At 36.5% G+C, this 13,578-nt stretch overlaps 1 protein-coding gene across 1 annotated transcript in view; it reads right to left on the bottom strand.

Moving 5' to 3' along the window:
* Positions 1–13,362, bottom strand: part of MMRN1 (multimerin 1) — an 84,269-nt gene extending 70,907 nt beyond the window's left edge. Inside the window, exon 1 of the mRNA XM_006872973.1 lies at positions 12,803–13,362. Coding sequence (XP_006873035.1) covers positions 12,803–13,362 — 560 coding nt within the window. The remainder of the gene's footprint in view (positions 1–12,802) is intronic.
* Positions 13,363–13,578: the final 216 nt, after the last annotated feature.

Here is a 13,578-nt window from a genome sequence, read left to right as displayed (position 1 = left end):
GATTTGTGGTTTAAAAAACTTTAGAAGTTTAGTGCAGTTAAACAAAATATGTATACATAGACAATGCAGCCCCCCTCTTCTGCAAAAAAAAAAAAAAGGGGGGGGGGAAATAAATGGTGTAGTTACAGAACTTCCAAACTGAGAGACAGTTAAGACAATATCAAGAAGGAACAGACTATTTTAAACTTGGGAAAATGCTAATACATTAGAGGGTAACATCAAAGAAAATTAATGCATCCTTTAACCAAATAAAAAAGAGCATAATAAAGTCTCATTAAACACTAGAATAACAACAAAGGAAATGTTGAGATAATCCATAAACAAAATGAACTCAGCACAGAAAAATCCATGGAACAAAGAAAGCATTAACATCACACACACACACACACACACACACACACACACACCAAAAACACAGCAAAATGACAATAGTAAATGCATACATTTTGATAATTACACTGATTTAAATATACTAAGGAGCCCTAGTAGTACTGTAGGATAAGCACTGAACTGCTGAACCATAAGGGTGTCTGATCAACCCTTAAGCTGCTCTGCAGGAAAAAGATTATAGATGTAGAGTGTTGAAAACCCTACACAGGATTGCTATGAGTCAAAATTAACTAGATGTCAGTGGGTGATTTAAATCGATTGTCATGCAAGACACAGAGAAAAGTGTAGTATGTAAGAAAACATGACACATCAATACGCTATCTACAAGAGACATACCTGAGACACAAAGCCAAAAATAAGCATAGGAAAACATATTTCAAGCAAATGGAAAAAAGAGCAATTGTTGTAATTACAAATAAAAAGAAAAGGAAAGCAAAGGGTTTCTTTCAAGTCATAGCTGTGATAAACACATGCTTTCTTTTTTTTCCCCCTGGAATTTCAATCAGATCTATAAGGTCATTTCTGATGATGAAGAATGCTTGCTGGACACGATTGCTATTCTCTCTCTCTCTTTTTTTTTTTTTACTCCAAACATGGGGGCAAATGAAAGAGGTTTTTTGTTTTTGTTTTTATGTCTAGGTCTTTCATGTACTACTGCTGAATTAAGGGGGTAATACTTGATGCGGCAATGTAGGATAAGCACTGGACTGCAAACCACAGGTCGACAATTCAAATCCACGAGAAACTTCGTGGAAATCCTATACAAGATCACTGTGAGTTGGAACCAAGTTGAATGCACTTAAAAACAACCAAATAACAACAAAACCTGGGTTAAACAAGGCAAAATAGTAAAGAAAAAGTTTTCTCAATAGGAGAGTGGTTGTTAGAACCAGGCTGCCTGCATTTAGATATTGACTTTATAATGTGTTAGCCATTAATTACCTGGTCTGTTAAATATGACTTTATTGTCTTAACAATAAGGAAAAGGATAATACCTAGACGAATGATTGTGGTACAAAGTATATTAATATAAGCAAAATTCTTAGCACTGATTTGTGTATTTCAATAACAGTGATAGCCGTTACTATTAATGATTAAGTTATTTGAGAATTAAATGAAATCTTTTATGAAGGGGAACTAGATAAGTAAATATATAGATAATGAATAATTTATCTCTATTTATCTTTGCCTAAAATAAAAGTAAGTACATGGTTCTTTTTTTTTAACTTCTTTAATGACCTCTAATGATAAACCCTTCTTAACCATAATTGCTTGTATGGTTCAGATCAATAATAATTTCCAGAAAACCAATACAGAAGACTGCTATCATCCCCAATTCAAATGAAGCCTACCTCTCAGATGAGTGATATTCAAAACATCTCTATAATTTATAGAAGGGCATGAACAAATATGCTTTCAAAGTGTTATAGAATCTTTATCAGAATTTTAATTTTTTTCTATCAGACCTAAAAGAAAAGACCCTTAACAAATCACTCATTTTGGATACTAAATTTTACATCAATCATAAATAAGAAAGCAGTGTGCGGTACTCACAATATGAGAGATAAAAGAATATAAATTAAAATAAATCATTTTAGATTTACCAAAAAGATCCCTAACATGTAAATCATATTCAAGTAAACCACTAGGATTTTTTATATTTAGCTTTGACTAAAAGTTTAAAAAGATAACTGCATCTTGATACTAATTTCCTTAAGAAGCGTAATATTTTCCAAAGAAAAAAATAATTTACTTATATGCTTTAATTTTAGTTTGTTGTGATTATTGTTAAGTGCTATCAAGTCAGTTCTAATTCAAAGTGACCCTGTATAGGGTTTCCAAGGAGCAGTCGGTGGGTTTAAACTGCCAACCTTTTGGTTTGAAATCCAGTGCTGATCCCACAGCACCACACCAGGAGTTCAATTTTAGTGTTGTTCTTGTTAAGTGCCGTCAAATTGGTTCAGACACATAGCGACCCTATATAAGGTTTCTGAAGAACAGCTGGTAAGTTTGAATCACCAACCTTGTGGTTCAAACTGACTTTGCAGTCCAGTGTATTATGTAGCAGCACCCTTAATAGAAGTCCCTGGGTGATGAAAACAGTTAATATGTTCTGTAGGATTAGCACTGGATTACTATCTGCAAGTTCAGTGGCTCAAAGCCATCAGCTGCTTCTCAAAAATCCTATCAAGGGTCGCAATGAGTTTGAACTATCTTGATAGCATTAAACAACTGCCAACCAAAAGTCTGGTGGTCCAGGTCTATCCACAGGCACCTTGGAGAATACTCTAGAGAACTATGTATTTTTGAACACTCAGCAGTAGAGAATTCTATGGACCACATTTCTACTGTATTAAATAAGGAGTAGTCTTGAGTTGATGACAAATGGTTGCAGCCTTTCTAGAATTCATTAATTCTCAGAATTCTATCTGTTATTCAAGTTGTTTGTTCTTGCTGTTGTTAAGTGACAGTTTAGTTGGATCTGATTCATAGTGACCCTGTATAGAGTTTCTGAGCTTGACCACTGACCTTAGGTTCAAACTAGCCTTGCAGTTTGGTGCATTAACCTGTAGTGCTATACCAGGACCCCATTCAAGTGTATAGAAGTATTAATTTCATAAAAGATTTCTGTAAATAAACTATTATTTGTCAGATATTTTTGAAAGGCAATCACGTGAAACTCAGATTATGGGGAATTTCTGGTATTTTCAGAATAAACATCTTTTATTTATCAACTTTTGCATTTAAAGTTTTTTGTTAGAAAGAAGAGTATGGTAAATGTGACAGCATTTTCAAAGATGAACAACCACCAAGTGCCTCAGAGTCCCCAACTATCGCATATATACAATATTCTCAGTGTAAAGCCTTTGGAGCATTTGCTGTTGTATGTGTTCCTCCACTCCAGGGAATACATGGAGGCTGCTTTTGGGATTCGATCTATTTCCTAATTTTGAAAGTCAAATATAATATCATATTTAAATAAATAAGATAGTATATATAGGTTTTATAAATAATCATTCTTAAAATCCATCATTTAAATAACCCTTTTATCATAAATTTTTCCTAATTTTAGTTTATTTTGCTGTTTTCCTCCAACTGTGACTTCTGCACATTTGAGGACATTGTCAACTGTTTCTACTCCAGTAGATGGCAGGCTTTCCTAGTGTGCAGACAGAGAGCCTCTCTGGAGGGAAGCTGGCAGATGTTGTGAAGGTTAGTTCAGTGTTTTATTCAGTATTCCTGTGAACTGAATCAGTATTTCCACCTTTAATGATCTCTATATATTTTGTATTTTCTTTCTAAATTACTTTTTTCTAATTCATATAACAAGATGTGTAGAAATACAAAAATCTCTCATTTGATTTCCTGAACTATATAAACATTCAATAAATGTCCATTTCAATGTTGGCTGTTGTTAGGTACCTTCCAGACAGTTCCCAATCCTTATGAAGATCAGAAGGAAACAGTGCCAATTCCTGAGTGATCTGCCATCCTCACAATCACTGCTATGTTTGAACCCCTTGCTGTAGCTTCTGTGTTAATCTGGCTCATAGCTGACCCTCGACTTTACCAAGCATGATGTCCTTCTCCAGGGACCAGTCTCTCCTGATGACCTGTACATGAGACCTGTACATGTCATCCTTGATTTGTGGAAAATTCTGGCTGAACTTTTTCCAAGACAGATTTATTTGTTCTGGTTCAAACCAAACAGAACCACTGTTGTTGAGTGGATTCTGACTCAATGAGTCTCTATAGGATAGAGTAGAACTGCTCCATAGTGTTTCTGAGGATGTAAATCTTTAGGGAAGCAGACCACCTTATCTTTCTTCCTCAAAGTGACTGGTTCATTTGAACCTCTGAACTTTTGATTACCAGCACAATGCTTAACCCACTGTGGGTTCCTGCTTCTTCTGGCAGTCCATGCTATGTTCAATAATTTTTGCCAACACCGTAATTCAAATGAATTAATTTTTGGTCTGCCTTATCTATGGACCAGGTTTCACATGCATATGACGCACCAGCTTGAGCCAGATATAACTTAGTTCTCAAAATGATGTCTTTGCTTTTTAACATTTTAAAGAGGTATTTTGTAACAAATACATCAAATGCCATATATTGCTTTGATTTCTTGACTGCTGATTCTATGGGCATTGTGAATCCAAGTAAAATAAAATCCTTGAAATTTCAATTTTTTCTCCATTTACCATGATGTTGTTTATTGGCCCAATTGTTTTCTTTATGTTGAGAAGTAATCTATATCGTGTAGTCTTTTTCTGCGTATCCATTTTTCATTCCTTTTCTTTTTGGCTTTTTATTGTGAATTGAGTAATAGTCTACAAAGCAGAGCATTATTTTACATTCAAATCATATTTTTAATTTCATCTTGATTATAATTTGCTCATTTTAACCTCCTGTATTTCCCTGTGTTTCTTGCTTCCATTTCTCCATCTTTCTACACCCTTCTTGATTTTCTCCTTAGGTAAAAGCTGCCCTTTTGATATTGAGTGTGTGTACCTCACTAGTGCTTTTGTCCCTCCTTTATAGAGAAAAATGAGACTTTCTGCTCCCATAAAGATTTATAGCCTCAGAAACCCTATACAGGATGGCTATGAGTCAGAATCGACCCAATGGCAGAGAACCTCCGCAGCATAACACCTATCTGTGACTTGGCTGAAAATTGAGCCACAGGATAACTTCTGTTCTGGAACTAAAGAGTGACCAAGAGCGAGAGTCTCAGGCCTCCACCAAGCTCTATCTGACAAATATGCTTGGTCTTTTTCTTTTTTTTTAAATGGCTTTTCAGTTTTGTTTGACAGTTTCTCCCACTCTACTCAGAACCTTCTAATGTTATCCGTTTCAGAGCAGTTGGTAATTTTAGCTGGGCACCATTTAGTTCTGGTCCCGTGGTCATGGAAACTGATGTTCACATAGTCCATTAGCCCATTGGACTATGTGTTTCCAAATGTCTTCAATTTTCTTCATAGCTGTAGTCTTTAATCTTCATCAGTGATTGCTTCAAGTCCTGTTAAATTTCAGCAAACAAATTTGTGTAATCTGTATATCATAAGTTGCTAGTGAGCCTTCCTCCAATCTTGATGTTCCATTCTTCCAGTTTCTCAGTATATTTGCAAAGTGTGCATATTGATTAAGTATGATGAAAGATGACACTTCTCACACACACTTTTCCTGATTTCAGAATATGCAAGTTTCCTTTGTCTATTCAAACCACGGACTCTTTATCTGCCTCTTATTCTATATACAGTTTCTGCAGGAACATGATTAAGTATTCTGGAATTCTCATTCTTGTCAATGTTGTCCATCGTTCGTTTTAATTCATAGAATCCCATGCCTTTGCATATACAAGAAAACACAGGTAAACATCCTTTTGGTATTCTTTTTACATGGATGATCAGAGAAAGCATCTTTAAGGAGATTTTAAAGCTGAATTTGAAATGGGAAGAAAAATCCTTCATTCTAAATGCTGAAGGAAGAACATTCCAATACTAATTGAAATCTTTCAACAAATTAATACAGAACTGGAGGCACTCATTCATCTATGACAAATAATATGAAAGGTAATTACCTGGCCAACTGATTGGAAGATATCCATATTTGTGCCCATTCCAAAGAGAATTTACCCAACAGAATGTGGAAGTTTGCAAACAATATCATTAATATCACATGCAAGTAAATTTTTGCTAATGATAATTTAAAAAAATGACTACAACATTATGCTGACAGGGAACTGCCAGAGGTTCAAGCCACATTCAGATAAGGGATATCATTGCTGACATCTGATGGATCCTGTGCTGTATCAACTATCCAAATGCTTTTGACTGTGATGATCATGAAAAGTTATGGATAACATTATGAAGAATGGGTGTTCCAGAACACATAATTGTGTTCATGAGGAACATGTACTTAGACCAAGAGGCAGTCATTCAAACAGAACAATGGGACACTGAATGGTTTTAAAACAGTAAAGTTGTGTGCCAGGACTGTATTCTTTCACCATATTTATTCAATTTGTAAACTGAGCAAATCATCTGAAAAGTTGGGTTATATGAAAAAGGATGTGACTTCAGGCTTAGAAGAAGACTCATTAACAACCTGCAATATGCAGATGATGCAACCTTGTATTCTGAAAGTGAAGAGGACTCAAAATAATTCCTGATGAACATTAAAAATTGCAACCCTCAGTATCGGTTGCATCTCAATGTTAAGAAAAGAAAAATTCTCAACACTCAATAAATGACATCATGACAAATGGAGAAAAGACTGAAATTGTCAAATAATTCATTGTACTTAGAACCACAATCAATACTCAGGAAGCAGCATTCAAGAAATCTAGTGACTATTGCATTAGGTTAATCTGCTGTATTGTTATTGTTAAGTGACATCAAGTCATTTCTGACCTATAGCAACCCTGTATAGGGCTTCCAAGGAGTGGTTGGTAAGCTTGAACCACTGACTTTATGTTTCAAACTGACTTTGCAGTCCAGTGCATTAACCCACAGTGCCAGTTTTTTTAATGTTCAAGAGCAAAAATGTCAGTTCGAGGAATGAAGTGCACCTGACTCAAACCATGGTATTTTCAATAGCCTTACATGCATGTGAAAGTTGGGCAGCGAATAAGGAAGAGTGTAGAAGAATTGATGCTTTTGAATTATGGTGTGGGAGAAGAATATTAAAAGTACTGCCAGAAGAACAAATAAATCTGTAGTAGAGCAAGTACTGTCAGAATGCTCCTTAGAAGTCAGAATGGCCAGACTTCATCTCTCATACTTAGGACATATTATTAGGAAAAACCAGTCCCTGGAGAAGGACATCATCCTTGCCAGAGTGGAGGGTAAGTGAAAGAGAGGAAGGGCCCATGAGAAGGATTGACATAGTGGCAGCAGCAATGGGCTGTAGTGTAGCAAAGATTGTAAGGCTGGCTCAGGACCAGGCCATGTTTTGTTCTGTTGTGCATGAGGTAGCTATGAGTCAGAACTGACTCCATGACACCTAACGACAATGACAGTGAGTGTAGAAAGCTATGAATGATGACATTACAATGGTAGACAGGGTCATGTCAAGTAATACTGAGGAGCCATGGGTCAGATTAAGGATTTGGTTCTAAATGTAATGGAAAACCACTGAATGATTTTAAGCATGTTATTGAAATACCATATTTCCCAGATTTGAATACTCATTTCTTTAGAATCATGTATATGTTGAAATCAAGGGTGACTTTCCACCACTGTGGATCAGAAAGTAGTTACCATCATTGCAGTAGAAAAACCTTAATCATCTGATTTTATCTATATGCACCTTTTAAGCATGAATAGAGTGATATATGGTTGTTCTTTTAAATCTCTATCCAAGTTTAAGATAAAGTGATAAGAAAGCATGACATCATACATAAATTGGAGATGACTTCTCTTTCTTATTGTTACCTAAAATAATATGTTTCTTGGAATTAACTTAACATGACATCAACGAAGTGCACTGATTTGATTTAAGTGTTTGAAAGATCTTTCACTTATGTGTACCTGGATTATACGAGGCAAGATTGGAAGTATGTGGACCTGTTTGGAGACTAATGATGGGTAACGGTATCTAGGAATTGGATGGCGATAATGAATGTGAATTATAATGAACATATGGTGCAACATAGGGCAATGTTTCATTCTGTTATACATAAAGTTACTATGAATCAGAGCTGGCTTGATGGCAACCAACTACAAGTGAAGATAGAGACAAATGCAGGCATTTGGAATGTGCTGGAGAGGGTACCAAGACAATTTGTTCATAAATTAGATAAAGGCTCAGAGTGAAATGTGGAAGATACAGCCAAGGTATCTTTATTATGGAACTAGTCATTTCAGGTATGGCACTGTAGGATCGATCAGCACTGGACTTTGAACCACAAAGTTGCTTTTCAAATCCACTAGCTGCACCTTGGAAACCCTATATAGGATTGCTATGAATTGAAACTGAGTCCATGGTACTTAACAACAGTAACAGTCATTCAATGAAAGAGTAAAGGCTGAGGTATGTGTGTGCAAGGTTTGGGAATTGTGGGAGAAGTTAAGTAGGCAGTTGGGTAGAAGCACACCTTATGTTATCTATTACCCTCTCTGGGAAGGTTTATTGACCCCCAAACTAGCCCATTCAGCCTATTGTACATTCTCATAAGCTTGCTTCTGAGTAGTTTTCACCATTTGATTCAACATACATATTTATAATTCAATTTTGCTTCCCTGAACCTTCCATGAGAGCAGAATATACATAAGCTTTTGTTCATCATTTCACTCTCAAGACATGCACAGTGCTAAAGATATATTAGATGCTCAACAATCATTTGTTCAGCATATAAACAGATTCATCCTAATTTTTTTCTCTTATTTCAAGAACAAAGGAAGCACACACACAAAATGAAGATGAATTTATCCAGATCCATTAGTTTGTTTGTTTGTGTGTGTGTGTGTGTGTGTGTGTTTTTTTAAGAATAAAGAGCTACAATATATCTTTTGGGAAGATTCTTGCTCATATTCGTATTTTGACCCTTGAATTTTCCATTGTTTGAATTAAATATTTATTGTGCATCTACTATAAACTAGAGTCTTTATTATCACTTAAAATATGTCATTATATACAAGGAGAAGACAAATTTACTGTAATCATATTATATTGTAATTGCAGTGGTAAAAGAATTCAAATAGATTATAGGAACAGCATAAGTCATTATATGCAAGGAGAGCACAAATTGACTATAAGCATATTATATGGTAATTGCAGTAGTAAAATAATTCAAATAGATTATAGGACTAGCTAGAAGAGCCAATTAACAGCCTGGATTCCCTATTATTGGTTGTTGTTGTTGTTGTTAGTGCCACTATATAGAATCCAACTCATAGAGACCCAGTATAGTGTTTCTGAAGAGCAGCTGGTGTGTTTGAATCACTGACCTTTTAGCTCACTGTCAGGGCTAATCCAACAGTACCACACCAGGAGTATTTTATTGGGTGTTAGTGTTGTTAATGAGTTCATTTTTATTCATGACGACCCCATGTATGTTAGAGTAGAGCTGTACTCCATAGAGCTTTCAGTAACGAATGACTTTGAAGTAGATGACCAGGCCTTTCTTTTGAGACATCTCTAGATGGATTTGAATCAACAACATTTGGGTTAGCAGGGATTGGCTTTAAGAGTTTGTACCACACAGGAACATAGAAAGTGTAATTGAAGGGAAAAGAGGATCATGTTAGCTGGAGGGACAGAGATCAAAGGGAGGTTCAACAAATAGTGCATTGTAAACCATAGAGTTCTTAATTTTAATGGGCAGGAAGCGGCAGAAGATGAGACTGGATAAGTTGACAGAAACTAGGCCAAAGACGTTGTATGACTAAATAAGAATTCAGAACTTATTACTACAGTTAACAAAATAATTGCAGGCTCATAAGCAGAGGAGTGAACTAGTTACTCATTTTTCCACTTGGAAAAATACACTGCATATGTATAGTAGTGGTGGTGGTGGTTATGTGGCACGGAATCGATTGATTCCGACTCATAATGACCCTGTATAGGATTTCTGAGGCTGTAAATCTTCATGGAAGTAGAAAGCCTCATCTTTCTCCCATGGGACAGCTGGTAGTTTTGAACTACTGACAGTGAGATTAGCAGCCCGATTCAGAGCCACTATTCTACCAGAGCTCCTTGCATATGTATAGTAAAGGAGTTTGAGAGCTACGGCTCGGAAGCCAGCCAGTCTGGGTTTGAATCTTTGCCCAAAGAATTATTGGGTTTGTGACCTTGGGTAAAGTACTTAAACTCTACGTAAAGGAAAAAATAGTTTTTTCCTCATGTGGGTATGGTACTGATTAAATAAGTAATGTAAGAACACTTCAGTGGTACTGGAACAAATGTCATATGCAAATTGTTAAGTGTCTTCAAGTTGATTCTGACTCATAGAGACCCTGTATATTGTTTCCAAGGAGCAACTGGTGAATTTGAACTGCCCATCTTGCAGTTCAAACACATCTTGTGGTCCAGTGCATTATCCCACAGCACCACACCATGTACGTGTTTGTTGTTATTACTACTGGAGTCTTGGTGTGACATTTTAAGATAAGCACTGGACTACTAATTGCAAGACTGGTGACTCAAACCCACATGCTGCTCCTTAGGTTTGCTATGAGTCAGAACTGACTTGACTGCACTTAACAACACAATTGTTACTATTATTATTTGCTGATCAGATGAAAATATGTAAGAATTTTTTTGCATTAATATTAGGTCCATAAGAGAAAGTCCTAGATTTCTCTCATGTTATCACTAATATCTTCTTTGTTTTTTCAAGAGTAGTCCTGGTGTGGCACCATGGGTTGATGCGCTGGACTGCAAAGTCAGTTTGAACCACAAAGCTGGTGGTTCAAGCTCACCAGCTGCTCCTTGGAAACCATATACAGGGTCGCTATGGGTAGGAACCAACTGGACAGTACTTAACAACAATTACAATGAGTAAGAGGAGCCCTGGTGTGGCACAGTAGGATAAGAACTATACTACTAACCACAAGGTCAGCACTTCACACCTACCAGTTGCTCCTTGGAAACCCTGCACAAGGTTGTTTTGAGTTGAAACTGACTTGACAGCACTTAACAACAACAATAAAGAGAGTGAATTTAATGAAAAGGATTATCAAAAGAAAATGTCAGGTGTCCCAAAACCTCAGCCTGTAGGTATATTAGGTACTTTTCTTAAGAAAGAATTTTAGGATTTTGTTGGGAATCCCATGAGATGATATTCTGTTTAAAAAAAAAAAAAAAAATCACATCTTAATAGTTTGTTTCCTAACAAATTTTGAATTCTTAGAAATCTGGTTGAATGACATAGCCGTGTTTACTTTTCATCAGACATATCCTTTAAAGGTGTGAATTATTATTATTATTTTTTTTAATTCTGTCTTCCCAAAGATATATCACAATGGCAGGCAATTTACAAATAATCATTGAATAAATAAGTGCTCCCAAACTTCAAAAATGAGGTTTCGGGATAGATATGTTGTTGTTATTGGTAAGTGCTGTCGAGTCAGTTCTGACTCATAGTGACCCTGTATAGGGTTTCCAAGGAGCAGCTGGTGAGCTTGAATCACCGACCTTGCAGTTCAAACGGCTTTGCAGTCTGGTGCATTAACCCACAGCGCCACATAGATATAACTAGCATTTATTTCAGCACTTAGTATCAAATTATTAATTACTAGTTATAATTATGAGGGGTGTGGTTATGTTATAAGATAAGCACTCTATTAGAACTACAATTCGAGCCCATCAGCAGTTTGAGCCCATTAGCCACTCCAAAGGAGAAAGATGAGACTTTCTGCTCTGGAAAGATTAACAGCCTCAGAAAATCATACACAGGGTCACTATGAGTTGGAATTGTCTCAACGACACATAACAATAAGAACAGTTATAATTATAAAATAACTATATGCCACTTTCTGTATGTCATATAATCTGAAGGGCTCATCCCCCGACACTATATCTGACAATGTTGTTGTTGTTAAGTGCCGTGGAGTTGGTTCCGACTCATAGCGACCCTGCACAGGGTTTCCGAGGCTGTAAATCTTTATGGGAGCAGAACGCCTCATCTTTCTCCCACGGAACCACTGGTAGTTTCGAACTGCTGACCTTGCGGTTCACAGCCTGATTCGTAACCACTACTCTACCAGAGCTCCTTATATCATGCTGCTATTCTTCAGATTTTCATTGGAGTCCTGGTGTGGCACTGTGGGCTAATGTGTCAGACTGTAAAGTCATTTGAACAGCAAAGTCGGTGGTTCAAAGTTAACAGGCAACATTTTCTGTGCCAAGACACAAGAAATTAATACAAGTCAGTTAATAGGTCTGTTATCGACTAAGTATCTTGTTGGTAATGTGTACCATGAAGTCAATTCCAACTCATAGCGACCCTGTAATACAGAGGAGAACTGTCTGTCAGGAGCAGATCTTCAGGGGTTTTTTTTTTCTCCTGCAGAACAACTGTTGGATTAGAACCACTGACCTCTCAGTTAGGAGCTGAGTGATTAACCATTGTGCCACAGAACTCCTTAGAGTAGATCTATCATTCCCAAGTTGAACATTCTGAATCTGTAGCATTTGTAAATGTATAGCAAATTGAGATTGTTTTAAATTCTACCAAATGAGGACATTTAAAGTTAAAAATCAGATTTACTTTATATATATATAAGGTTGTATAATTTTGAACTACAGTGAAAATATATATTTTAAATCATGTATCATATATAAATAAGACAGAATCATCTGGAAAATGCTATCATTTTCTGGGAGTGAGATAGCTTAATTGCTATCTTGCAATCTTATAGACATTCTATTCAGAGAAAGAAAGAAACAAAAAGATTGATCTTACTTTCCTCTAGTAGTTTCGAAAGTTGGTTTTTGATAGTTGCTTCTTTGGCTTCCACTGCTGTCCCCTCTGCTGACATATGTCTCCCTTGGGGGTCGACTTCCCATGCCTTCTACTGAGTTTAGGGAGCTCCCTTGTTGATTTGACTTTGTAGCAAAGCTCTGAAGAAATTTCAGTGTAGAGTTAGAGAGCACCACTGATTCTTCCCCAGGACTAAATTTGATGTTAGATTTGGTTGGAAGGGTGAGATTTTGTGACTTTACCGCTCCATCTTCAGCCTTCTCTTTGGATGTGAGGGTTTGATTTATGTCAAACTGAGAAGGTAAACCTCCCTCTGATTTTAGAAGGTGTTCTTCAGAGGTTCTTGCCTCAGGAGTTGTGGCTGCCTCTGCTGACATAATCATTTGAAGACCTTGTGTTTTATTTAAAGGAACCAATGCAGGCATCATATTCTTCTGTGAATGTTCATCATTATGTATAGTCCAAGTATTTGTAGTATTGCTAACTCCGAGGCCCCCACTCCATAAGCTAGAAAGCAGGACAAAAAGACTTGCTCTCTTCATTTTCATTGTCTGTAGCAAGAAAGTTCGTTTGAGATTGGATGACGAAGTCCTTCTGTCCTCTTCAATCGCTGGTTCCACAATGAATCTGCTAGGACAGAACTTTACCAATTAGAGATGTGTAGAGGAAACAGGTTTCTGTGTTTTGTAGTGGACTAAGGAAGTTTGATTTCCTGTTTCTGTAGGTTTTTTGTGACCTCTGATCTCTAATAAGATGGA

Source organism: Chrysochloris asiatica, unplaced genomic scaffold (assembly GCF_000296735.1).
Source record: "Chrysochloris asiatica unplaced genomic scaffold, ChrAsi1.0 scaffold00218, whole genome shotgun sequence".
In the NCBI taxonomy this organism is placed as follows: Eukaryota; Metazoa; Chordata; class Mammalia; order Afrosoricida; family Chrysochloridae; genus Chrysochloris; species Chrysochloris asiatica.
Note: the sequence above shows the minus strand (reverse complement) of the source record. Positions and strands in the feature narration are given on the sequence as shown.